Here is a 27,463-nt window from a genome sequence, read left to right as displayed (position 1 = left end):
CATTTTCATGAATTGTTCATGGAAATGTAAGTTGGTTTTTAAAAATGGGTTTTGAGGGCAATTTTGGAAATACATATTAAGAGATTTAAATTATGCATAACCTTTCTAGGCATTCATCCTAAAAAATAATTGCATAAAAGCTAGATATATCTGTATAAGTATTTTTACAGTTGCAATGTTTATAATGGTAAAAGTGGGAAAAAATGTCCAACTGCAAGTGACTGGTTAAATAAAGTATGAAAGATCCGTGAAATAGAACTGCAATCAGCCATTAAAAATCATGTTTTCAGGTGTCTGGGTGGCTCAGTCAGTTAAGCATCTTCCTTCAGCTCAGGTCATGATCCCAGGGTCCTGGGATGGAGCCCCACATTGGGCTCCTTATTCTGTAGGGAGACTGCTTCTTCTCCCTCTCTGTCTCCCTGCCCATCCCCCTGCTTAACCTCTCCCTCTCTCTCTCTGTCAAGTAAATGAATACATTCTTTTAAAAAAAATCATGTTTTCAGAAAAAAGTTGCATGTTAGGGGGAAGTGCTCATATTAGAATGTTTGTTCACTCATTAATTCATGGATTTAACTAACATTTATTGAATATCCAGACACGCCAGACATTGTTCTAGATACTGAGAATACAAATATAAACAAGGTAAACTAAGCAAAAATTAAGATTTCCAATAGTGGTACTTTTGTCTGCTTTTATTTAAAAAAAAAAAAATCTGAATAGAAAAAAGCACAGGGAAAAAATACCATGATGTCAACAATGGCAATGTTTGGTTCGCGGTATCAGTAATGATTTGTGTTACGAATAACTGGAAACTTTACTGCAGTAGCTCAAGTGGTGGAAAGCTTAACTGTCTCAGGTGTCGGAAGCTGGGAAAGTCTACTATTTTAATCTGATGGCTCTGCCCTCCTGGGGTGGGCTGTCAGTCCCACATGTGGCTTCTTAAGATCAGAAGATGGCAGCCTGTGTTCTGGATCTCCCATCCACATTCCAGGTTGGGGGTGGGGGGCGGGGAGAGCAAAATCTTTCTCCTCCGGAGGTGTTTTTATTACCCAGGAGCTGAGCTCCAGCCAGTGTCGCCTAGGTCAGGAGGAGTCACACCCCTGCCCCTAGCTGAAGGAAGGTGCGGAAGAACACAGAGGTGGTGTGGTTTTGAGTGACTGTACTGTTCTTCTCCGTGTGTTCTGGCATTTTCTAAGTCAAACCAGACACTAAAACAAGCTTTGCATAGAGAAGAAAAGGGCTCTTTATGTTGTAAGAACTAGGGTGGGGTGGATTGCTGCAGGGGATGCGAGAACAGAGTGAGGCAGCAGCAGCTGGGCCCCTGAGGCCTCCCCCCCCCCCCACTTCCATCCCTGACCTTTGGTTTGTGGGCCCCCTCCCACGAGGGCAGCTCAGAGAACAGGCAGTGCAGTGAAGGTCTGTGGCTGCCCCAGTGACGGCTGCTCCATCCCGCTGGCTGCCTTGCTGGCCTGCCCTAGCCTCCCCACTTGTCGCTCTTCAGTCTGTGTCTTCCTCTGTCTCTCTCTTATAAAGACTCTTGTGATGGCAGTTAGTGTCCACCCAGACAATCCAGGACAATCTCCTCCCCTTGAGTCCTTAACTTAATCAGACCTGCAAAGACACTTTTTCCAAAGAAGGTCACATTTACAGATTCTGAGGATTAGAATGTGGATACCTTTTCAGCCTATCACAGCCATTCATTCACTGTCCAGTCACTTTACTGCTCTGAGCCTCAGTGATCTCATCTGTAGATTGGGGATGAGAAGCACGTTCTCACAAAGTCTGGTGATGATCACCAACATAAGCAGAAGGACTGGGCCTCTCTGTGATTGAGCCCTGCCCTGCCCCTCTGACCTCAAGGGCTGTTCTCATCTCTTAAGGCATCTTCTCCTTCCCCCTCTTTTACCATCCACCTGTCCTGATCCTGGAGACATTTAAAGAGCACCTGGGAGGCATAGACCGGAGGGCCTCTGATCTGCAGATCCTTGTCCCCATCTCTACCTGCCTCTCCTTCTTGCATGGTAGGCACCCCTCTGTGTGGTGGTGATGTGCCAAGGCCTGGAATGTGGCAAGTGTTAGACACATAGACACATGCATTCTCCCTTCTTCCCCTGGGAGCCTCCCCCTGGGGCTTCTGCACCCTCCTACTCCCTCTCTTGTTTCCCCGCCCAAACCCTGGGGCTCTCTATTTTCTAGATGAGTCTCTGGGAAGTTAGGGACCTTGCCCAAGGTGGCACAGCACATTAGCTGTGGATCCAGGACCCGGGCCATCTCCCTGTCTCATCCAGAGTCATACTGGGCAGCCCCTGCTCCAAGCCAAGTCCCCAGGAACATCCCTGGGAGGTAGCACCTTCATCCTTCGGATTTACAGGGTGCTAAATGCATCATGACAACCAGACTAGGAAAAAATCAATCACAATTTCATTTCATCTCTGGATAAAAGAAGAGGTTTACAGGCCAGAAAACCTCCTCGTGGAAATAGGTGTGTCCATAAGCAGGGTGATCTGATCTGCTAGGGGTTGTTTCTAGCAGGATGCCTGGGTTGGGGGAAGGGCTTATCTGCCAGATGAACCAGGGCTCCAGGCAGATGCATTTTCCCTAATCCCTGCTCCCCAGGGAAAAATGGGGGTCCCAGCTCTGAAAGACAGCAGGCCCAGGTGGGTGGGAACTGCTGGGCTGTACCTGGCTTAGGATGGGATGAGGTGGGATGAGGGTGGGCCTCTCATATTCATTTAACAAAGTGGCTGGGGCCTTCGCTGTGTAGCTCCCAGTCTCCCAACCTGGGTGTAGGTTGATACTTGGGGACCCCATCGCAGATGCGGAACAGGCCAGGACAGGGGTCTAGGGAGCCTCACATCTGTGAACACCTGCAGCCCTATCCCTCAAGAGGACATATGACTGACACAGCGTGTCCTTTGCAGAGCCAGGATTGAAGAACTTCCTGTGAGCTCCCTGGCAGCCAGGGAGACAAGGGCCTCACTCACCCCTCAGTCCTGACTCTCCAGTGCAGATCAGTGGCCTTCTGGCTTCCCCAGCATGTCCACTGAAGACACAGTAGTTGGCACATTTCTGGCCATGGAGTCACCCCAGGGTGCTGCTCTACAGAGATGTGTCTGGGAACAAGTGAGGCTGGCCTTAGTGTCTCCCATCAGGGCCACTGTGACAATCCACCATCTCCTCCTTCATGTTCCTCTCCCCTCTGCATTTCTTATATGCTTCTTCCTCTACTCTTTCCCTCTTGCTGTTCTCTCTGCTTGAAATGTGTACCTTTTTCCTTAACTCAGCTCATGGTCTCAGCCCCACCTGCATGGAGCTCACTGTAGCAGAGGACAGCGGCAGGAGGAGCCCTGAGCAGTGACGGGAGGGGTGAGGGGCATCTGTGGATCTCCATATTCTGGACCTGGAACCCTGGACAGTGGCTGATGAAAGGATGAGCTTGACTCGCGGTATGGACAGACAGGCCAGGGGGTTCTTCCATGCTGCTTGGTCCCACCTGAGGAATCGGGAGCTTCCCCAAATATAGAAGAACCAGGGCTCAGGGCCTGGGGAAAGAAGGGGAATGCCTCCCCAGGCCTCGGAGCTGGGAAGCAGGGATTCCAACAGCAACATGGCAGGGGCTTTGTGCTCAGGGAGAGACTTCCTGGCTGGTGGTTTTCACACTTAGACTCTCAGCTGCAGAATGCTTTCCTCACACACAGTGGACAGAGCACCCATAGGCAAGATGTAGAAAGTGGGGTGGGTCTAGAGCCCCAGAGGCCCTAAGCCTCCTCTGAGGAAGCATCTAGGTCTGGGCTGTGGACGCACACCTGGGGGACCAGTGCTTGGGAGGAGCTTGGGCGTCAGGCTGCCCCAAGGCCTGGGACTAACGTGACAGGTCACAGGGATCCTTCCTGGGAGTCTGCCTTCCTTCCCTTTGCTCTCCCTTGGCAGGAGGTAATGCCTTGGTGCAGATTTTGCCTTGCCTTGTCTGAGCTTCTGAGGGGCCTAAGGAAAGGATGGACCCTGCTGGCCTCAAGGGGCCAAGGGGATCCCTGGGTGTCAGTCTGAGAGTCCCACATGGGCCTGAGCTGGTGTTTGGTTCTGCTACCCTACCCTGCTTGGAGAGCCTGGGTCCAGGGACCAGACCTCTGTGGTCCAGATTTTTCTTTTAAAAGAAGCAACTTTTTACACAGGTAACTCTTTGGACTACCTTGATTTTAGGTAGACTGAGCACACTCATCTGGGCCCTGGTTTCCTGACTGTATAATGGGGATAAAGAGGGGTCCTTACCCTGCAAAAATAAGGGGAGGACATACTGTGTATGGTTTTCTTCTTCCTCACGGGGCAGGGCTCCAGCAAGTGAAGACCTCCCCTACGCCAGCTGCCAGCTACGGGCACCTGCACCGTGCCATCGGCAGTGGGGCAGTGACAGTACCTGGAGAAGGTGCAGCAGCTGAGTATGGGGGAGTCTGGGGGCACACCAGTGGGTCCTGCTTGGTGGCTGCACTCCCCCACCCTCTACCTCAGGAAAACCACAGACCAAATGCATAGAAGGCTCAGATAATAAAATGAGAGATGCAAAAGATTGCCAGCTTGGGAAATTGAAAGTAAAAACCCATGAGGCTACCCAAGAGTAAAAATAAAATAAAAAATATGGTAATATAAAAGGAGATCAAATAAAATAAATACCAGCTGAAAAATAGTGAAAATGAAATGAGAGAGGTAGGCAAGAAGGGGCAAGGAAGACAAAGGAGAGATGGACAATTGATACATAATGGGGGGGCAAAGGCACAATGGAGGGAAGGGGGGGATAAGCAATAAATAAAGGTTTTTTTTTTAAAGATTTTTAAACATTTATTTACTTGACAGACAGAGATCACAAGTAGGCAGAGAGAGAGGGGGAAGCAGGCTCCCCGCTGAGCAGAGGGCCTGATGTAGGGCTTGGACCCAGGACCTTCAGATCATGACCTGAGCCGAAAGCAGAGGCTTAACACACTGAGCCACCCAGGCACCCAGGGTGTTTTTTTAAAAAAGAAAAACCCAGTGGATTAAGAGGGGCCAGGGGGCAGTGAGGATTTCTGAGCTCAGAATCTTGACAGAGAGTGGGTTTCCTGGAGTGCACGGGTAGGGCCCAGCCTGGAACTCAGGCTGCAGGGGTCTAAGCCTGGTCCTTTAAGATGCTGGCTGGCCCCACCCCGGGGAGATGACCTCAGTACTTGGGTTGGCCTCCTTCTAGTGTACTTGGGAGACCTTGTCTTCTGTGCCAAAGCCTGCAGAGAATGGCCGGGCCTTGGTCTTTCTTGCCAGCAGTAAGCTTCTGGGAGGACCTAGGCTGAACTGTCTTTGAAACCCCAGGTGGGCTCCATGCTGGAGCGAGAGTGGAAGGCAGTTTTTCAGGGTACAGCATCCCATGCCATCTGGGGGCTCTCTAGAAGGAAACCTGATTGGGCAAGGGCACCTCTGCGGGGGTTGGGCAGTGGTGGACCCACACAAAACAGGCAGCTTCTTAGGGATTGTGCCAGGGAGAGGCACCTGGGAGAGTCAGGATTCCAGCTGGCCCTTCTTTTGTACAGTTTTTAGCTGGGGTGAGAAAGAAGGTAGCTGAGAAGGGAGAGGTCTGCTTTTCTGGAATGCCAAAGCTTTAAGTTACGATGATTGTGGCTTCCTAGTGGATCACTGTGGCCTTTCTCTTTGCCTTGACAGGTCATCTGTAGCTTCAGCAGTAAACTTTTGCATCCTTCTTTATTTCCTTGCATGCAAAAATGGGAGTGCTACCTCATAGGTAAGATGTAGGGGGCCAGGCACAGTGCCCACATGTGGCAAATGCTAAAGAAATGTAGTTAGAATCAGTATAGCAAGAGATCTTTTTAGTAAAAGCAGTCACCTCTACTGGCTGAACTCTGTGCAAAAGGATTTTTTTTTTGGACTCAGTTTTAATATCTGTGAACATATCCTTGTGTAGTTAGGAGCAAACCAAAAAGACTGAGTCCTGGGTCTGCCAGCAACTGGCCTGGTGCCTTGGGTGAGTCAGTTACTCCTCTCACTGAGCCTGTTTTCCCCTCTGTGAAATGGGTATGCGTCATATGACCCAAGTTTGCCAATCTATCTTCTTCAGCCAAGTTATCACAGTAGGGGTGAACTTGCTCATGAGGTAAAGTTGCTTCCCCAGGAGCCTCGTTTGGGGGAGGCAGCTTTTGCAGTTCCAGAGGTTATCAGGGTTTAAAGGGACTGGGCTGGTAGGGATCAATAAGTAATTAAGAGTTTGATGAGCCTGATATAGCCCCATAATAGCCAGTGTTCCTGGAACCCGACAATCCCAACTTCGGGTGGCAGAGAAGATTAAAAGTCTTGCCTAGAGGTGGGTGTGCACAGGGACAAGTGATCTCTGGGTCTGCCTCCCAGCTCCAGGAGAAATGTGACCTATGCAGAATACCCCTTGTGGCCAGGCAAACGCAACCCAGGCCATTCTAGTCTGGCTGTGAAAGCCAGCTTGGTAGTGTAGGAGTTTGAGCACCAGAAGACGAGCATCAGGGATGGTGAAGGAACCCATGCTGTGGGAAGTATAAGGGGAAGGGAATACCTAGGACAGGAGGGGATATTGCCCAGGGCCAATAGCTTCCAGGGGATTCCAACTGGAGTCACAACCCTCAGGTCCCAAACCAGAGGGACCTTATCATCATCCAAACTGCAAACTAGTAGAAGTCTCTTCAAACTCTATGAGTTGGGGGTGCTTGGGTGGCTCAGTCGTTAAGCGTCTGCCTTTGGCTCAGGTCCTAATCCCAGGGTCCTGGGATTGAGCCCTGCATCAGGCTCCCTGCTCAGCAGGAAGCCTGCTTCTCCCTCTCCCCCTGCATGTGTTCCCTCTCTCACTGTGTCTCTCTCTGTCAAATAAATAAGTAAACACAATCTAAAAAACAAAAACAAAAACAAAAAACAAAACTGTATGGGTTGGTAGGTTGTTTTCTTAATATTTTTTGGGGGGGTCTTGAGGATTGTCCTGCTGCAATCATGCTAGCTCTGCCTTAGCACAACATACATCAAGAAAACTTCTAAGTTAGAAACGTGACATATTTTACCAACACACTGCAGAGGCCCAAACAAGTGAGTTTGGTGATCCCAGACCCTATGACTCTTGACCTCAGATTTGAGCCCCTATTGGAGATCACACCCACTATCTTTACAAGGTAGAGGCAGTCCCATAGGAACCAAATTGTTACATAAAAAAAAAAAAAAAATCTACCCTTTGTTTCTCTTTCTATAACTTTTTGGTCAATGAATGGTGGGATTTTGAGAGAATGAGGATGGGGAGGGGTTTTGGAGAGACTGGGAGGCATATTTTATGACTCAAGGCCCTAAAGATAAATTTTCTTGAGGAAGTGCATTTATATGGGCACTATACCCAGCTCCCAAGCCCAGTCTCCTGCGGGCATAGTCATTCTTCTCTCCTTGCCCAGGGGCCCCCTCCTCCTGGAAGCCACCTTGCCTGCTCAAGTGGTTCCCTGCTTGTTCTCCAATCCAGCTTCTCCTCTCCACCAGGCTGCCCCCCACCCCCAGCTGAGTCAGCCCCATCAGCCACTGCAAGGGTTGCCTCATTGCTCTCCAAGCTTATACTTGGCCCTCTCTGCACAGCCACCTCCCCCACCTTTCCAAAGTAACATTTGTCAATGACTCCTCCGTGGTTGGCAGCTTGAGACACAAACACACATGCACACACACACTAAATTCTTTATCTTCCTGCCTTGGCTGGATAACCAGCATCAAATGCCTGAAGGCCTCTATTCCTTCTCCCTTGGTAACCCCACTAAGCTTTTAGAACTGTCACCTCCTCCAGGAAGCCATCCCTGGCTCTTCCTCCCATGCTTGGCCAAGTGCATGCATGGCTCATTCAGGGTCCTCGCCACATCTTCTAATCATCTGTTTAGGTGTCCACTTCTCCCACTGCGCAGGGGGTTCCAGGCAAGGTCTGTTGCTAAGCCTTTCCAAGTCCCTCAAGCCCAGCGCAAGGAATGGCAGGAACCTTTCCGCGGGCGGACTACAGCCAAGGGACGTTCCCAGGCTTTCTAGAGAGGCCCCTTACACGAGGCTCTGCCAGGCGCGCCCAGACCGAGCTTCCGCGGAATCGGGGTCCCGGAAGGCTCAGCTGCATCCCCGAAATCTTGAGTATGCCTCGTGGATCCCAGTCCGTCTGGGACTTGGGGGTTCGTGAGCTGCGCGTCCGGCTTGCCACCTCCTCCCAGGCTTGAGCCGACTGGTTAAAGCTGCATCTGGTGGTGGCCGGCCGGAGGCATTCGCCAGGCGGCGGAGAGACCTCGGTTCGGCGTTGGCCGCCAGGAGCGGGCTCTCCGCCCGGGCTCGCGCGTGAAAGCTCCGTGCAGAGTGGGAGTCTGAGTACGCCGGCCGCTTGGAAGGCTCCTCACGTCCAGGCGCCGCGGTCACGGCTGCGCCGGTTTCCGGCCATGAATTAGGCTTCAGAGTCCGAGCCTCCTGCCCGACTCCGGGCTGAGCGCGGGGGATGGGCGCCTAACGAGGTTCGCACGGTTAGCTAGGGTTCGAGTCGCGGCCCAGGTTCTGCTCCGCGACGCTCGGCCGCGTCCGGTCCCCTTTGGCTCCCCTTGCATCCCGGCTCCTGGCTCAGCGTCCCGCTCCGTCTCTCTCTCGGCTACCCCCAGTGAGGCTCAGCTAGGGGCTCTCTGCCTGAGGCTGGGTGCATGGCCCGAGACGCTCGGCGGGCGCTCCGGGATCCCCCGAGGGCAGTCGGTGGCCGAACCTTCTCCATCCTCCCGCCCCCGGAGAACAAGACCCAGGGCCGCCAAGTCTCTGCGCGCCGCTGATTCGGCTGGTCCCCGCTGCCATGCCGGCCCCCGAGTGTCCCCCGGACCCGGAGCGCGGAGCACCGGGCGCCCCCTCCGAGCCGCGAGCGGGCGAGCGCCGCGCGGCGAGGCTGAGGCTCCGCAGTCACGTGGCCGAGAGGAGGGCGGAGGGGAGGGAGGCGGGCAGGGAGGGGAGGGGGAGCGGAGCCGAGGGGGAGGGTGAGGGGAGGGGGCGTCCTCCGCAGTTCGCTCCTCGCCGGGGCTCAGACACACAGCCAGCCCGGAGCCGCCGCGCCGGCCCGGCCGCCGCCGTCACCGCCTCCGCCGCCTCCGAAGCCGCCCGAGCCGCGGGAAGCGCCGCCGCCGCCGCCGCGGGCCGCCCCCGCCTCACCGGCCTCGGCTCGGGCTGCCAGCGCCGCCGCAGCCGCCACCGGAGCCGGAGCGGGAGCCCGACCGCGCTGGGCTGGGCTGGGCTGGGCTGGGGCGGGCGCAGGGCGCAGGGGCGGGCGCGCGGGAGAAGACGCACGGGCGGGCTCGGCTCTCCCGGGGAGCGGCCCGGGACTGCACCCGGACCGGCGCCTCCCCGCTCCGCGCTGCCCTCGGCCTCGCCCCGGGCCCGGGCGGATGAGCCGCGCGCCCGGGGGACATGGAAGCGCTGACGCTGTGGCTTCTCCCCTGGATATGCCAGTGCGTGTCGGTGCGGGCCGACTCCATCATCCACATCGGTGAGCGCGGCGGGCGGTCGGGCCGAGGCTGGGCGGGGGCCCCAGCGGCGTGGGGGGTGCGCGGCGTCCAAACTTGGCGGTTCCCCGGGCCGAGGGGCTCGGCGGGCGGTGCTCCCCCGAAGGGCCGCGCCGCGCCGCCCCGCGGAGGAGCTGTGCATGGGCCGCGCCGCGTTCCCGCGGGCTCTTCGCCGCTCCCTGGGGCTCCAATCCCTGCGGCCTTTGCCGACACTTAGGGCCGCGACTGCGGGGAACCCGGGGCCGGACGCGCGTCCAGACCCGCGCCCCCGGCTGGGCCGTCGGCGTGCTCCGAGCAGCGGTGGGTAGGGGGCGGACACAGCCCTGGGTCTCGCCAAGTTGGCAGGGCAGGATCAAAGAGGCCCGACCGGAACCGTGTGTGAATGTGGGTGGGTGGGTGTTGTCAGCGTGTATCACTGTGTGTGCGCCTGGAACCGTGTTGGTGTCACTGCGAGAGGGCGTTGGGATGTGTGTGTCCATCTGAGCCTGTGTTGGTGCGTGCACGACTGTCAGCCTGTTAGAGTGGACATAGTGTCTGCCTGTTTCCCCGGTGTGTTTGTGTATCTCTCGGTATATGTGTGGGTGTTTGTGTATCTGGTTGTGGCGACTGCAGCCCAATCTTGGACAGTCCCAGAGTTTCCCGTGGTCCAAGTCTTGGGGGCCGGCAGACGGTCCAGGTGGTGGGAGCCGGGGGAAGAAGCGTGGGCGGTGGGGGGTGGGGAGGAGTGTGTGTGCGCGCTGAGCGGGAAGAGATGGATGGAGGAAGAGAACCCGGAGAGAAGATGAGATATTGGAAAGGAGGAGGGGGCGCCCGGAGGGGAAGTGTGTGGGAGTTAGTGGCAACAGGGGAGGAATCCCAGGAAGTTAGGCCGGGTTGGGGGGCCTGAGAGCGGTAGCTTTGGGGGAGCCCCTCTGCAGTCGCCTTTCCGGAAGTTGGGAAAGACCAGTTAGCACAGAGAAACTGGGGGTTGGGAGGTGTAAGAAGGCAGGGATGATGGGACAGGCGGGGCATGGGGGGTGGGGTGGGTTGGGGCTGGGGAGGGGTGGTGAGGGACTAGGCCTGGGCTTGGTGAGCTGCAGCCCCCCCCCCCCCCCCCCCGCCGGGGCCGGGCGCCAAACCTGCTTCCCACTCGGGGGGAGGGGGCTCGGGTCTTGCGGTCAGCATTGCGGCTCTGGGTGTAACGTGGAACCGGGTCCTCCCTCCTCCTGCCCGGTCCTGAGCTCCGGGGATCATCGGGCCCAGCCCTGGGACCGTGGGGACCCTCGGGGCCTGGCGAGGGTGGGGGAGGACTCCTGAGTTGCCCAGGCTGCAGGGCCAGGCTCTGGCGAATCGGACCGATCTCCGCTGGAAGCGCAGAGTCGCCCGAGGCCGTGCTAAGGCGCCTAAAGGGCCAGCGGGAGGCTTCCCTGGAGATGTTCGCGGTTCTAGAAGGCCCTTTCAGGAGCGGTATCCTATGAGCTCCTCAGCACTGCTGGGTCTGACGGCAAGGGGTCTAGGGTCCAGTTTCCTCTCCAGCACATACACACAGGAAGAAGAAGCTGGGAGGATGGAGAGCAGGAGGTGATGCTCAGGGAGCCAGGCTGGGACTGACCTGTCGGCAGGTGCAGCAAACTCACTGGGACCTGCGTGATCAGCTTCTCTCAAAGGGGGACTCTTAGAGCAGAAGGAAGTCATAATTACATTCTGGGATTGGGGATGGGGACATCGCCCTGCAGGGGGGAACTTTCTGGTTCCTGCGATGGGATTTATGGGGCGGTATCAAGGCATTTGGGTGCTGCCTGAGGCCACCCAGCTTGGCTCAGTTCGTTGTGTGTTGGTATGACCCGAACATGAGGTAGCTTGGTTGCAAGACCTGGCAGCATGTGCAATGTGCATGTGTAACTCACATCAACTGTGTGCACAAGTGCGCTGTGTGTGGGGAACACATTCCTGTTCTGGTTGATCTAAGAAAGCCGTAAACTAGCCTGTGAAGCTAAAACCCCGGTCTGAAACTCCCACCAGACAACCAGCTAACCTGCCAACACCAAGACCTGAGGGCCAAGACCAGGGTGGGGGTGGGGTGGGGAGGGAGCGCCCCTCTTTCGGCCAGGTCTTGACCCCTCCTCTCCTCCAGGTGCCATCTTCGAGGAGAACGCGGCCAAGGACGACAGGGTGTTCCAGCTCGCCGTATCCGACCTGAGCCTCAACGATGACATCCTGCAGAGCGAGAAGATCACCTACTCCATCAAGGTCATCGAGGCCAACAACCCGTTCCAGGCGGTGCAGGAAGGTGAGCGGCTGCGGCGCCCAAGGCTAACAGGGCAGCGGTCTGCCAGGCAGCGTGGAGACCCACGGAGTTGCGACGGGTTCGGCCGCCCGGAGCCCCCTGTGCGCCCGGGCAGCCGTGGTGCCACGCATGGTGCACGCGTCCTCTCCGACCCACCGAGCGGTGGCGCCGGGAGTGCTCTGCGCCGGGGAGCTGGAGCGGAGAGCTTGTGAGCGCCGCAAGCTAGGCTCCTTGCGGGGCGTGTCGCGGGCTGGAGCGGTTCTCTTCTAGCTCGGTGGCTGCCTGTGTGCGCCCCGCGCTGCCCGCGCAGGCATGTGTGGCTCAGGGCCGTCTTTGTTTCTCCAGTGTTTGTGGGTGGGCGTGTCTGGGCGCCGGTACCTGCGTCGGTGCACCTCTGCTGACCTCGAAGGTCCGGGGCCCTCCTCATCCCCAAGCGAGAAGTGCCTGGCGCGCGAGCCCTGGGTCTCCCCTTTTCACAGCGCAACCGGATACGCCCGGCATTTCGCGCCCCGCGCCCAGTCAGTGCCTGGGCCCCGCGTGTCTGTGCCGTGCTCCTCCTCCCGGCTTGGAGGAGCTGGTTTCTCTCTCGCTGTCCCTGCCGCGGGCAGAGGCACTGTCGCCTGAGCCGGAGGTGGGCGCTGTTTGACCAGGAAAGGAGAAGAGCTGGGCCATTCCGGCTTCGGGGGATTCCTAGTCCGAGGCTGCGCCAGCCGCCGCCTTCGCCTCCGCTTCCGCTCTGGTCAGGTCGGTCGGACCCACCGGCTGGGGGGGCAACAGGTGCGCAGCGCGGTCGTTCGCTGCAGCGGCAGCTTCTTTTCCCCCTTGTCTCTCTTCCTCTTCCGTGTCACCTGGCTCGAGGCTGGGTTCTGGAACCCGAGTTCCTCCCGCATACTGCCAGCCGCCTTCCTGGTCAGGGCTTAGGGCTCTTTCCACACTCCGGGCATCTGCCTAGCCCAGGTACCTTTTCCTCTCCTCTGCCTTGCTCCCCGCATTCCTGGGTTGACTCAGAGGCCCTTGCCCCAGAGTTTGAGGGTAGGGGGCCTAGCTGGTGGGGATGCAGGGATTCCTCCCAGGAGGGACTGACAGGACAGTGGATATTGGGAGGAAGTGGGCTGGTTCAGGGTTCTAGGTCTCATCTCATCTCCTCCATCTCCCACCCCCATTCTCCTAACCACCGAGTGCAGAGCCCTTCTGCTGCCTTTGGGTTATATGCTGGCTGCTGGGCTCCTGGGTACCTGCAAGGGTAGGATGGTTCAGTGAAGACTCTGCTCTGTGTCCAGAAGGTCAAAGCTTTTTCTGGGGAGAACTTTGTGCTAGAAGGAGGTCTTTGGGAGTCTCCTGTTCTTGGATGCAGCAGAGGAGGGGAAGGCCCAACTGTGACCTCTGAAGGCCCAAGGATGTCTTGGGGCAGGAGTACAGACCTGGAGTTCTGAGTGTGTTTTTGGAATAGCTGCTAGAGGGGTGAGGCTGGTGTTGCCTATCATGGGGTCTGCTACTTCTAGCCTTGGCAGAGTCCGTTGTCCGATATCCACTGAGGTATGGGGAATCCCTGTCCTTTGGTGTCTGATCCCTGCCCCCACATGACCCACCCCAGAACTTTTTTTCTGTGTGTCCCCACCTCCCACCTCCTTGCGGGTGCTTGGTGTGGGCTCCAGCCATGGAGAGTGGGGTCCTCCTTAGGCAGGAATAATACCACCTGGGTTGGGAATCAGGGGGGTGACACAGACTTATCCTCTTACATGTCACAATTTTTACAGTGCCTTCTGCTCCCTTGACACTGTTTCCATCATTTGGCTCTGTGGTCAGTCATTCTTTGTGCTTGGGAGTTGAGGAAACAGGTGGACACATGTGTTTCTTGCTCTCAGGGGCTCACATTGTGGTGGAGATCCTGCCTGTGTTTTCCACCTGCGTTTCTGCTCTTCCACTTCCCCTGTTGACATACCTTGTGTCCTTTGACTTCCCCTCTGCCCTGTGGAGTACTCCATGCTCATTCATGATGCCCAACCCCGGCCACTTCCCCCTCCCACCCCGCGCCCCCATCAGCAGGTCCCCAGAGAGTGAAGATAATGCTCTTGCCCAGGGTTACAGTCTCAGGCAGGTAACACATCGGCCAACGGGGCAGCTGGTCTCTGCAGGGCCTGGAGTGTGGGGTCTGGAGAGGTCAATGCTGTTAAAAGGAGCAGCTGCTACATAGCTTTAGACGATTTTTCCATTTGGGAATTAAAATCCTAATGTTATAGATGTGCATTTTTTTTTTTTTGAGAGGAGCCCCAAATCTGCACTTTAATGTAAAACCTGATTTCTAACTATTGTCAACTAATCAAGCAATTTAAACAATACAGTACAAGTCAAATGAAACGCACCTGTGGGCCATTCAACCTTCAGGTCCCAGTGCACCTGTGTTCTGGAGACACGGGGCTCCATCCAGAGGTCTTTTCTGGTTGACAGCTTGCTTTTCTGGGTCTCAGTTTCTCTATTTTTATGATTGGAAAAATGTCTCAGGGACGCCTGGGTGGCTCAGTTGGTTAAGCAGCTGCCTTCGGCTCAGGTCATGATCCCAGCGGCCTGGGATTGAGTCCCACATCGGGCTCCTTGCTTGGCGGGGAGCCTGCTTCTCCCTCTGCCTCTGCCTGCCACTCTGTCTGCCTGTGCTTGCTCTCGCTTCTCTCTCTATGACAAATAAGTAAATTAAAAAAAAAAAATGTCTCAGGCTCCAGGGATGGCAGGCTGACAGTTCTCAGAGGGTGTGAGAGGGAGTGTGTGTACCCATCCAGAAGTAGGGAGTTGGATTCTGGTGACTGAGGGACATCTGATGCCATCCAGGTAGAAGGATCCTGACCAAATGTTGCTGGGCTGCCTGCTGCTCAGAGTGTGTGTGCTGGTTAAGGCTGGTATGTGCTTTCAACTGATGAGCCTCGTGGGCAGAAATCCACATGGTTGTCCCGTGACCTTGCATGGCCCTTGGATATCTACAAGGGACAGTAGCAACCAGCCCCTCCAGGGCCTCATGGAGCGGTGAGAGCATGGAGGAGAGCAGTGCTCAGAGGCTCCTTCTCCCTAGCCTGGGGCTCAGCTGGGCAGATATTCAGCTCTCTCCTTCCTTCTGGGATGCTGTGGGATGCTGTCCATCCTGTTGGTGGGTATCTTCTTTCTCCCCTGGGCTTGGACAGTCATTGCAACTGGCCGTGGGTGGTAAGTTTGGGTGGGTGGAGAGCAGGTATGGATGGAGGACAAATGCATACTGGGGTTCAGTCTCCATTTTGGACTGGACAAGTTCCCCATGGATCCCCAGTGAGTTTGGGATTGAGGTGATGCCGTTCCCACTTTGGCCCAAGTGGCAGGACCATACAGGGACAAAAGCTGGGTTGCTGGAGTCCAAGCAACCAGGTTCACATTCGTCTTGCCTCATGTGTAGTGTGGTTCCAGGGGGGCGTCCTGGCTCCGCTTTGAACTTCTGTTCACGTATCTGTTAAAAGGGACCAAACATAGTACTGGGCAGGTGGGGTTCTCGTGAGGATTAAATGAGATGAGACATGTGTAAATTGTCTGCAGAAGGCCTGTGGTAGGTGTTCAGTAAACATGAATTCCCTCTTTGTCCCTTGACCCAACTGTGAATCCATCTCAGCTTCTCTGAGGCCGGTGATATTTTCAGCGGCATCATTTCTTAAACTGGTGAATTCCTTGAGAGCAGACTCTCACTGACCTTTTCATTTTCAGCATTTTGCTAAACGTGCCCACCCCCCATTATAAAAGAAATGCATCGCTACAGTGAGCATGAATCAATTAAAAGATGTAGAAAAGGAAAGGACTGTGCATACTCATTATATAAAATATGGAAGGTACAGAAAAGCATCACGAGGCAGAAGAGAAATCGTTCAGAATTTCAGTTAGTTCCTTCTAGTCTTTTTTTCACTCACTGTATTTTGTATATTTTGTAAGTGCTGAGAGCTCCTATTCTGTTCAGCTGGGTAGCCCGTTTTTTCTTTCTTTCTTTTTTTTTTCCATTTAACATCATACTGGCTTTTTCTGAAATTGTTGCAAAGTATGTGTAAACACTACTCTTAGCGATTGCATGTATTTTGTGATATTCAAGACAATTTATTATTTTTTAAATGGAATCATTTATATGCTGAGATATGCTGAAGTGTCACTGAAGAGAATAAGAGGCTCTGCTTCGATTCAATTTCTTCAGGATGATTTTGTACAAGTTCCCGACCAACCACCTTTGGAGACACTTGGTCAGTTGATGTAAAAGAATGGGTTGCATTTAATAAAATGCATTTGATGAGGATTTAAAGTTAGCAAGTGCTGACACTGGAGTGGTATTTAAAATGTTGTGTCTTGGATTTAGTTGGCAAAGTCCATCTTAACAGTCAGTGACAATTTTCCTTCTGGGTACTAGGAGAAATACTAATTTGTCAAATAAAAAAAAATTCATATTGTTCTAAAGTGTTTGCTGAAGGGGAAGATTATATAAAATGTGTAAATGCATAAAAGAACCAGCTGAATAGGAGTCTTCTCTGTTCACAGTGTTATCTTGTACTGTAAGTAAAAGACTTGGGATATTGGTTATCCTGTAGACATATCTGTCATAGAGTGGAAAGATAACAGTTTAGGGAAGAGGAAGGAAAATGAAACATATGTAAGGCAATATTCCTTTTACTTAGAATAAGCACAAAAGTGTTTTAGGAAGACAGGGTAAAGTATAGCTTGGTGTTTGTAGACTAAAACAATGAGAGAGTAAAGTCAAATGAAAATAAAACACAGTGAGCTTGTTGGTGCCCATCTGATGGTCCCTCCTGGGGTCACCCTGCCCCTCATGTGCCTGCTGATATCTGAGCATTCTGCTAGAAGGTCTCCACTGGAGCTTTGATGCCTCTGGAATCTTCCTTGGCTTCCATTCAGAAGGCTGTGGCCAGTGAGGCCAAATCTTTTATACCTGCTGGGAGATTCCCTTCTGTCCAGGAGGGGCTCTGTTGGTTCTCCTGATGTGATGTTAGTGACACTGAAAAGATGCCTGTAGGCCCACGCCATCCTTCCCATCCACTCGGCTGTATTAATTTTCCCCGGGAGCTGAAAAAAATTTTGCCACAAATTTAGATGGTTGGAAACAGAGATTTATCATCTCACAATTCTGCAGGTCAGAAGCCTGATACAGGTCTCCCTGGACTAAAATCCAGGTGTCAGCAGTGCCGATGCCTTCTGAAGGCTCTAGTAGAGGATGTATTCTCTTGCCTTTTCAGTTTCCAGGGGCTTCCTACCCTTCGCAGCTCCTGGACCATTTCCTCTGTCTTCTGCCGGGTTGGTGGATGGGGTCCCTCTCAGGGCGTCACCCCGATCTCGCCTCTGTCCTCCCATCTCCTTCTCCACCTTTGACTCTTGTCCTTCTCTGCAGGGCCGTTGTAATGTCACTGGGCCCACCTGGAGAATCCGGGATAACCTCTCTACCTTACAGTTAGCTGATGAGCAACCTTAATTCCCTCTGCAGCCTTAATACTCCGACACAAAGCCTAACACGGTCAAAGTTGCAGCGATTAGGATGCGGGCATCCTCGCAGGTGCATTGGCACACCTGTCAGTGTCTGTCACTGCCAGCGCCCATTGTCCCCTCTTCCCCATCTCCTGCACGGCGGTCTGCTCTCCTGTGGACTGCGTGGACTCGCCTCGTCTTTGCCAGACCCACTGGAGACACGTGGGTCTTATGGCTGTGTGTCCACGTCTCCCAAGCTCGCTCTGTGAGCCTGCGGGCCTCCGCAGACTTACCCGCGCTCTTCAGTGAGGCATCGCCGTCCTTCCCTGGGCCTGAAAACTGCTGGTGCCCGAGGACGTTCCCAGAGGAATAGGCTTTTTGCAAAGCCAGACTGTAAGGCCCATGCACCTGCCACCACCTGTACTTCCTTTTCTGTCTGCGCAGATTCTCCAGACCCTCCCCCCTCCTCGCATCATCTGCTGTGCCCATCTAGAGCCCCAGCTGGGACCTTAGCAGAGTCCATCCTCGGCTGCTGCATGGCCCTCTTCCTGGCCCCATGGGGGCTGCTGCTGGCAAGGTTTTGTGCTGGAAGAGGATTGTGGCTGCAGGCGGGGTTCACCCCTCCCTAGAAGGAGGCTGGGGGCAGGGAACCATCTAGTCCCCCCTCTGGATTGCTCACTAGGCTGTGAGCCATAAATAAAAGAGTGGCTGCCCTCCTCCCTCAGCTGGGTTCCCAGGCTCTCCAGCGCTCTCCTTCATTCTGGGCTCACTCTTGGGTGTGCAAACATGTGCACGCACACACACACATACACACTCGCTTTATAGACTATACTCCTGCTGCACCCATTTCTGCATGTTTGGGGTTCTAGAGGCTTCCTTTTAGTATCCCTGCGGCCATGGCTTTAACCCCCCAGATTGGGAGGTTGGACTTAATGGGCAATGAATAGATGGGCACTTCTGTCAGGTGTGTGGGTCGGAGGCCCATGGGTCCTCGCGAGACACCTGTCCTCCTGCTGCCTCCAAGCTGCTGCCATTCCCTTTCCTGGTGACCTGGGGACTTTGACAACCTTCCTATCTGGAGCAGCATGTTGGGGCCATTTTTCTAGGTTTCCTGTGGAGGATAGTCAAGACCATCCCTGGCACCCAGAGATAAGGGCAGATAGATTCTTTCCAAATTCTCGTAGTTGTGAGGTCAAAAATCCCCTTGCTTTGTTCCTTCTAGTAGCTGTCTTCCTTCTTTACCTGGCCTTTTTGCTACTAGAACATGCTGTCACCTAAAAACTTGGAACATTTAGTCTGTATTGCTTATTTCTAAACCACCTAGAGCCCAGTCTGATGCCTGGATGGGAGTCTTTTTTCAGACATGGCTATCCAGGTCCCTGCCTCCTGGTTTTGTTCTGTAGTTCCCTTGTATCAGCTAGGAAGGCTAGGTTATGCTGTAGTAACAAACAATCCCAACATTTCAGTGGTTTAACATCACAAAAATTTATCTCCTGCTCATGTTGCATGTCCATCATTGGTCACTATGGAGTTTGGCTCACAGTGGCCACTCAGCTTGAATATTGCCAGTTGCTGTGCCACACTGAAAGAGAGCTCTGGGGGTCTCAGTCTTGAGGGGACATGTGTCACTTCTGGCTACAGCTTATTGGCCAAAACCAGTCATGTGGTTCCAGCTAGTCTTAAGCGATCCAAGAAGCACAGTCCTACCATGTACCCAAAGGAGGGACAACTAGAAATATTTGGTGAATGACAGAAATACTTATTCATGTCAAAACAGTCCTCTTATTTCCTTGCTGACTCCTTAAAGCAGCAACAAAGAAACAAAAAGCCCAGAACACTTTTGGGTACTGGATCCTGGTTGGGCCAAAGCTGTGGCTCCCATTACTTCACCTCTAACCACTCATTAACTTGTCCCTCTGTTCTGGAAAGCTCTGGGCTTTGCTGTGTATGGGGGAAGTCAGGAACCCTGGGTTCCCAGCCCCTACTGGACTCTGAAAAGAGAGCCAGTCTTGTGTCTATCAACCTTGTCCTCTGTGAGCTATGGATGGGATAGGCACAGCCTCAGAAGACTTGGGTTAACTGCTTCCTAAGTGGTGAGGTGAAGATGGGTCATTGCCGGGCCCACCCCAGGGAGCCCCTACAGCCGGACTTCAGCAATCAGTGCTGCTCATGAGTTTGGCAGCACTCCCCATGGTGCTCTTCCTCTCACAGAATCCCCCTGCCTCTGTCCCAAGCCCCCTTCACCCCGTCTTCCCCCACGGCAGCGGCTCTCTCTTGCTACAGCTTTGGGCTAGGGCAGAGACTCATCGCTGGCATTGGCTGACCTGTGACAGCCCCTTTCTCTGGGATCTGGCCTTTCTGACAGGCATGGGACCCAGGAAGGCAGCTGGGTCTGTGCCCAGTATCCCATCACCTGGGTTCTCTAAAGACCTTCCTTCCAACCTATGCACACTCAGTTTTCTGGCCAATGGCCATGGGTTGGGAAGAGAAAGACCCATGATTCTCCCTTCTGGGCCTGAAGCACAGGCAGGGTAGCTGGGTGGTGATTAGATGGCCCGTTTCTATTTGTTTCTGGGTCCATGCTGTGGGCGAGTCAGGCTCCCAGGGGGTGAAGCCAGGCACTGCCCACCGGGTCCCCAGGGTGGTCCTCAGCCCAGGCTGCACCCCCTCCTGCAGTCAGACCCTGGCCAGTGATGTCTCCTGCACCCCAGTCCTTCACTGGTTGCAGGCTGTGGCAGCCAGACGCACTGCCCCTGAGCCTGTTTCTGGCCAGTGCTCAGCCTGGCACTCCTTCTCCTCCACACGGGAATGGATGTGCTGCCCAGAAGCCAAGGTGGGGGCAGAAGGAGCATTGTGCTTTCACTCATGGACCGAGGCTCTTGTCCCCGCTCTGCGGTTTGATGCCGGGCAGGTTACTTCAGTGTCCTCAACTGACAGATGGGAATGACAACAGAGATGACAGCTTGAGGGTCAGTTGAGGAAACGCCCAAGCAGAGAGGTAGGGATGGTGGTTCTGTTGGCAACCTGAGTGGTTCCAAGGGGCTTTTGGCTCCTTTCCACTTCCTGCAGCTCTTGAGGTTCAGTCTGGCCTTTCTGGGTGTCCCAGAAGGGCAGGGAAATAGATTGGTGTTGACCACACGGCCCCCGTGGAGGCTAGCTGGAGCCATCTATGTGGGCCGGAGCTTGGGGAGCCTGCGGACTTTCGTCACACGTGATTGTATTTAGCTATAGCCTCGCTGTTCCGAGTCACAGAGCAGCCAGAACCCAGCCTGCCTGGCCCAGCCTGCTTGCTCTGTGTGGGTGGAAAGGGGTCAGGCAGGTCCAGGTCCAGACCCCAGCTCTGTGACTGATCAGCTGTGTGGTCTTGAAAGGTCACTTGCCCTCTCTGAGCCTCCGTTTCAACATCTGTGAAGTGGGGCTTCCTTGGCATTGTGTTGCTAGGTCTAGAGGGGTGATGTGTGCCTGGCAGGAAGGAGGCTTTTGGCCAGCCGTGGCCCGTGGAGTGCCGAGCAGAGGTGTGCTCAGCCTTGTGCTGGGGTTAAGCTTGTGGGGGGTGCACACTGGATACTCAGTAGGAGTTTGTTTTCCCTGTGTCACCATTTGTTCTGTCCTCCTGGACTCCTGCCAAGGGTACATGGGACCCCTTGGTTTTTGGGCCTACCTGGGTGCTACCAACCCCCATGTCAGGGCAGAGACGTGGGCCTTGCTGGCTGGAACATCATCTCTGTTCCCAAGTGGCTGAAGCTTCTGGCTTAGCCAGTCCGTTTGCTGACCCCACATGGCCCGAGCCCCTGCAGGCCTGGCCTTGGCCTGGTCTGGCCTGCCAGGCTGTCTCCTTCCCATGAGCTCTCCCTGCTCAGTCTTGTGGTTTTGCCTCGCCTGTGCTCCTGGGCTGGGGCAAAAGGCTTTCTTCTGTCCTTTCGTTTGAGGGCCCAGAAGCACGGCAAGAGAGGGAGGGCCATTTTCTAGGCCCTGGTCTGGGCTCCTTGTGTTTGTCTTGGCGGTGTCCATTTAGGGGCTGGTGCCAGGAGCCGAGGTGACCCTGACTTAGCTAAGAGCTAGGTTCTGTCGCCTTCCTTGTCATGGCTGCGACATCAAATGCTGCTGCTTCTCAGTCCCCGTTGGCTCCCAGGGCACCTGCCCTCACTTGCCTCTCCCCAGGGCTCTTGTGGTCCAAACAATCCTGTGGGCCACCCCTGCGGCCTGTAGGCTGCCAGCCTGAGGGTACGTCTCTCCCTGTCACTGAGCCCCCAGCTGGAGCCTCAGCTCAGGGCTGGCTCGGGGCTTCTCCTGTTTGCCTGATGAAGGCTCCCAAGGGCTGGCCCATGGCACTGCGTGGTTCACAGCACTGAGCTGGGGCTGCATAGGGAGCCTCCAGCCAGTGTTCCTCCAGAAACAGGCAGGCCCAGAGGCCATGCTTTGGGTGGAAGGCAGTGCCGATGAGGTCCTCGGGCATCGCATGGAATCTAGGCAGAGCGCCCCGGCCCTGTGTATGCACGTGCGTGTGCAAGGGGAGTGTGTGTGTGTGTATGCAAGTGTGTGTGCATGTGTGGGTGAGTGCGAACACATACACATGTGTATATGCAGATGTGTGCATGTGTGTGTGCGTGCAGGTATGTGTGCTTGTAAGGATGCATGCACAAGTGAGTGTGTGAGTGTGTGTGTGTGTGTCTGTGTGTGTTGCAGACCCCACACTGCCTGAGCATGATCTGTGGAGAGAGCCAGTGGCTCCAGCTGCTGCCTGGAACCTCTCTAGTCCCAACCATCTTTGACCCCCTCCTGGATTTCCTGCAGGTCTTGGTTTAGATGAGGCATCCCTGGGGGCACTCCTAGAGCCCTGAGGAGGCAGGCCCTGCCACATGCCCCCACTGTCCTGTGTTTGGGGCTGTCTCCTGGAGATGCTGGGCTGTGGGGAGGGACTTGATTTCTTTTGTACCCTGTTATAACCTCAGCTTTAAGACAGGGACATTCATGGGGAATGTTCAACAAATATTATTTCCCCCTATCTCCTGGGGGACGTTCCTGGATGCCGATATGGGGTCCTGTCCCTGGGCCCCTTGGAGATCACTCCAGTGGATGGTCATTGTGGTTGTGGCCACTTGACTTGGCTAAGGTCAGGAGGAGGCTGTGGGTAGCAGCCCGTGCCCTTCCCCATCTTTGGCATCCATTGTGGCACCTTGGCACTGTATCAGAGGTGTGAGGGTGGAAGCCAGCCCACCTGCATAGCCCAGGGAGTGGCCTTCCTGGGGTCCTAGCCATGTGGGTCAGCAGATAGCACAGGGTTCTAGTATCCAGAGCTGGTGGGGGGGCCACATAAAACCAAGGCCAGGGAAGGTCTGGAGGTGCTGTGAACTGCCTGGACCCCCCCCCCCCCCCGCCAGCCCCAAGATTCATCTACTGAAACCTTTACCCCCAGTGTGATGGTATTTGGAAGCAGAGTGTTTGGGATGTGATTAGGTTGAGATGAGGTCTGAGGGTGGGGCCTCGTGGTGTGATCAGGTGTAAGAAGAAACCAGAGAACTTGCTCTCTTTCCCTCTCTTCCACGTGAGGATGAAGCAAGAAGGCAGTCATCTAAAAGCCAGAAAGAGAGCTCTGTCACCAAGAGCTGAATCTGCCAGCACCTCGGACTTCCCAGCCTCCAGAGTGCTAGAAATCAATGTCTGCTGTTTGAGCTACCCAGTCTGTGGGACTTTGTTAGGGCGACCCAAGCAGACAGCCCAAGGCCTGGCCCAACTCCCGTCCCTCCCGGGGCCTCATGGCCTCAGGGCCACATATGTCAGGTGACGTCTGTACTTCTGAAGCCCCCGATTCTGATCTGGGACGGTCCTTTGTGCTGAGCTGAGGATTTCTGCACCCGTACCCGTAGTCCACTGCGTGCCCCCCCCCGCCCAATAAGTCCAGCTGCACATCCTAGAGCCTGGTGATTTCCCACCTGCTTCTCTTTCGGACATACCCACTTATCACTGTCCCTCTTATCACACCGTGTCCCTGAGGTGCTTCCACAGAGGTGGCCATCTTCAGTGCTCCTCCCTGCAAAATGGGGACAATGTCACTTCCTGTCACAGGCTGTCTTAAGGACCAAGTGAAATAACTACCATTGAGAACTTAGCTGTGCCTGGCACTGCGCAGGGGCTCAGCAAACAGGAACCATTGGCACTGTCCTCATGCTGTCTGCCCTGCACAGAGGGAGAGGGACGGTCGCTGTTTCCTCCAGAGGCTCTGCTGGTATGAATGGATGTGAGTGGATGAAGGCCGTCAGCACTGCTTCCTGCCAGGGCTCTGGGTGAACCTTTGGTTCCCCAGCCTGGGGGCTTTTGCCCAGGAAAGGGTGACACATCAGAGACCCCCACCTGGAGCTTGTGCACTTGGCTATTGATTCCAGTGCGTCACTTTCAACCGACTCAAGTCCAGTTTGCTCAGAGCCTTGTGAGTTTCACTCTTGTTTCCCAAATATTCGCTCTCCCTCCCAGCCCAGGGCAGCTCATAGGGGGGTCCTGCTGCCTTCACCCACCTCAGAAACACTCAGCAGTGGCTTCCCATTCTGCTCCGTCACTTGATTCTGGGTCACTGACCAGTACCCCTGTGACGCAGGGTCTCATCCGGCAGGATCACTAACACAGCACTAGCCAGCTGCCTTTCTGCACCTGGTGCACTCACAGGCACTGTGTCAGCCCGTGCATTCATTCTCCTGTGCGGACTTCATGGAATCACAGTGTGCTGGAGCCTGCCGGGGCCTTGGGCCTTCGGTGTCTCCTCCCTTCACTAGAGAAGCCTCGAGGGCTCCTGGGTTATGCCGGGGAAGGAATGTGGCGGGCTTGGCAGCATTCGTTCTCCTCCAGGTGCCTGGTGATGGCCTGATGAGAATCAGGGGTACCTGGAGATGCCTGCTGTCTGTGCCCCAGGCTGGATGTGCATCATTCACCATCATCATCAGGACAACCCAGGCAGCAATGGGAATTATATAAGGAGTGAAGCTAAGCAGGGGTTGCTTAGGAAAGTGAAGGCTTTGTATCTTAGCCAGCCTTCTCTGATTCCTCACCTAGCCTCCAATATGCACATAGCCCTGACTTTATCCCCAGTTTGTGGATTCTCTCCACCTCCACTGCCATCTCGGCCTGGATCCCTGCAGTCACTTGCTCACTGCTCCCTCCTGTGTCCTCCCCTGTAGGCTGCTGTCCATGTGGCAGCCAGAGTTATTTGGAAAAAAAAAAAAATCAATCCACTTACCTTCTTCTCTGGCTGAAACCCTTCCACGGCTCCCTGCTGTACTTGGAACCCTTGCCGGAGATGCAAGCCCCTCAGTACCCTGACAAGAACTGACCTCAGCTGCTTCACCTCTGCACTCTTCTTGGCCTATTTGCTTTAGCCATGTTGGCTTTCTGTCTCTCTAACAGGTAAAGCAGCACACTCCTACCCCGGGCCTTTGCATATGTTTTGTTTCTATCATTTGGAAGGCTCTTTGAATGACAGCTTCCTTCTGTGCCTTTAGCTATGCCTCAGATCTCACCTCCTTGGAGAGGCTCCCTTTGGCTCCAAGTAGGGCCACGATGATTACCTATCAAAGCTTTCTTCTTTGTATGCCCCCCACGCAGTTATGTTAATGTATTTCAGAGCATCATCAGGTCTATGAGGGCAAGGAAGTGTCTGTCTTGTTCACTACTGAGGTCCCAGAGCCAGTCCTGGTGCATGGCTGGTCATGGGTGCTCCATACAAGTCCTGGATGGGTGATGGGATGGACAGACACACGGGACCTCTGCTGTCTGAGACCCTCACAAGCTCACAGTCCTTCCTTCACTCTTGAGACCACTGAGGGTCCTGTGGATGTGGGGCCCTGAGACGTGTTGTATTTACGGCAGCCCCTAAAGCCTACTTGTGCTGCCCCTTCCCTCATGGTCAGCTTCTGGATTCGAAGATCTTCCCCTACAGCATAGCCTCCCCTAGCCATGGGCACTTTCATGGAGTGTTCGGAGGCCCAGTGCAAAGGGTACAGTCACAACGAGGGGGTTTCTCATGCTTGCCACCTAGAGTGGGAGAGAGTTTGGGAGGCCCTGTCTTGGAAAGGCATTTTTCCACTGAGCTGCTCTGGCAGGGGCTCAGGGCCATGGCCTCCCCACCCATTCTATGGGACTGAAGTGTGCTTGTGGGGCTGGGAGAGGGTGGGGAGGGTGAGGAGAGGGGAGAGAAAGGGAGAAGGGCTACACCCAGGAAGCAGAAGCTCTCCCTGGGCTCTAGGTGCTGGCCCTAGGGGGCTCTGTTGCCCAGTGGCTCTCAGGGTGTGGGGTGTGAGCCAGAACCTGGGTCTTCATTTCTGTCTCCCACCTGCGGATCCTCTGGTGGGCTGGAGAGCCCATTCACTCTGGCCTCAGTCTCCACATGTGAGAAATGCGGATGACGATACTGTCCTAACCACTGCCTGTTCCAGGCTCAGGCCAGAGAAGGGGCTGTGGGAGGGAGGAGGAACTGTAGGTCTGGGGCCTGGGGGTATGACATCTGGGGGTGTCAAACAGCTCTGAGCTTGGCGGGGAGGGGCAGTGCCGACCCCCTTGGTGGGTGCTCCAGGAGCTGGTAAGCAGGCCACATTTGCCAGGACGCAGCTGCCACCGCTGCCACACTGGCCTCTGAGGAAGCAGGAGCCAGAACCCTCCTGGTGAGCAGGAGCCCGAGGGGCTTTGAAGATCTGTTGTTAATGATCAAAAACCTCATCAGGAGAAGCCTGCCTGAGTGCTGCTTAGGGGGGGTCTGGCTGTGTCAGGCTACTTAGCTCCTGCCAAGAAAATTAACTTCATTAAAAGGCGGGCAGCGGGTTTGTGATGAGTATCAGCACCCACTGATCCATCCTGGGGAGCGCTCCAGGGGAGATGCAGCTAGATGGGGACCAAGTGCCTGCCAGGCCCTGCCCTTGCCTCTGGGACACTGCACATGCGCACAGATGTTCAGTGAGCATGCCAGCCCAGATACCCGCATCCAGCGGGTGGGCTCCTGCCCAGCGGTCCCCTCAGAGCCCACCTTCCTGGTGCTCATGTCTGGCCAGGCCCCCGGCCCCCCTGCCTGAGGGATGATGTCTGTACTCAGCATTTGGGTCTTTGTGCTTTAGCCTCAGCTGAGGGTCCAGCCTTGTCCCTGCTGCACATCCTGGTGCCCTCACTGGGCCAGTGGAGAGGTCGTGGCTCTCCCCTGACTGCAGCCACCTGCTTGCCCCTTGCCTCCATCTTACCATTTGCTCGCAGTCTCCGCTTGGGAGGCTCTTCGGGGAAACCTTCCTTGGCTGCTCTGTTCTTTCAGCCGGGGGCCCCCTGTCTGCTGCTGCCTGTCCACGCCTCCCAGCGTGTCCTGCCTGTGACCTCTGCCTCTCAGGATTCCCAGGCATTTGCACAGCTGGAGCAGGTGTTTGTGCAGCTATTCTCTGACCATCCCTGGGCACATTACATGTGTGGGCCTGCAGACGCACACCGGAGTGCGTACGCGTGTGTCCTGCTGAGCTCACAGACTCAGACCTGCAGACCGGCTGAGTCCCCGATGCATCCAGGGGGAGCCTCTCCCTGGGGGAGCCTGTCGGGTGGCCTGCTGGGACTGTGGCAAGGTAGCTAAGCCACGGAGCCCTGGGCTCTGGGGAGAGTTTCTGCCTCTCATGGCCTGGGAGGAAGTTGTCCTGAAGCATTTGTGGGAATTCTAAGCTGGACCATCTGAAAAACTACACCCTAACCTCCTATCAGGGAAACCTGTTGAGGGTCTGAAATCATTCTCTGTATTAGTCACGTTAATCATGCGGGTGTCAGAAACCCCTGTACTGGCCAAAGCAAGACGGGCTACTTACCAGGCCATGTAGGGCACAGGCCAGAGGTTGTGTAACTTCAGTCATGGCTGGATCCAGGGGCTCCAGTGGTATCCCTGGGACTCTGCTTCCATCTCTGTATCCTGGCCCCTCCTCTCCCCAGGGCAGGCTCCCTTCCTAAGCAGCCTCATCCACTCAGTGTCCCTGGGCTGCTGCAGGCTGATGTCCCACCAGCCAAACCCCACCGTCCCTCCCCATGGGAAGAGAGGTTTGCTTAGCAAGAGTCTCACAAGGGTCCCAGGATTGCCACTCATTGGACTGGCATGGGGTAGGCTCCTCTGGGATTCAGTCCTCTGCCAGAAGAGTGGGAAGCCTTGATAGGCCAGGCCTGGGGATGCCTCAAACCCTGTGGGAAGAGTGAAAGG

General features: G+C 55.2%; 1 protein-coding gene across 2 annotated transcripts in view; it reads left to right on the top strand.

The window, feature by feature from the left end:
* The first annotated feature begins 7,215 nt into the window (after nt 1–7,215).
* The window catches only part of GRID1 (glutamate ionotropic receptor delta type subunit 1), a 691,195-nt gene continuing 670,947 nt past the window's right edge, over nt 7,216–27,463 (top strand). Inside the window, exons 1-2 of one of the 2 annotated variants that reach the window (XM_082717986.1) lie at nt 7,216–9,514; nt 11,644–11,799. In XM_082717986.1, coding sequence (XP_082574112.1) covers nt 9,436–9,514; nt 11,644–11,799 — 235 coding nt within the window. In that variant the 5' untranslated portion in view covers nt 7,216–9,435. The remainder of the gene's footprint in view (nt 9,515–11,643; nt 11,800–27,463) is intronic. The other variant, XM_082717985.1, reaches the window with a different exon arrangement.

This window comes from Mustela nivalis, assembly GCF_964662115.1.
Source record: "Mustela nivalis genome assembly, chromosome: 2".
NCBI classification, from domain to species: domain Eukaryota; kingdom Metazoa; phylum Chordata; class Mammalia; order Carnivora; family Mustelidae; genus Mustela; species Mustela nivalis.
The sequence above is the reverse complement of the archived record's forward strand: the minus strand, read 5'-3'. Positions and strand labels throughout refer to the sequence as shown.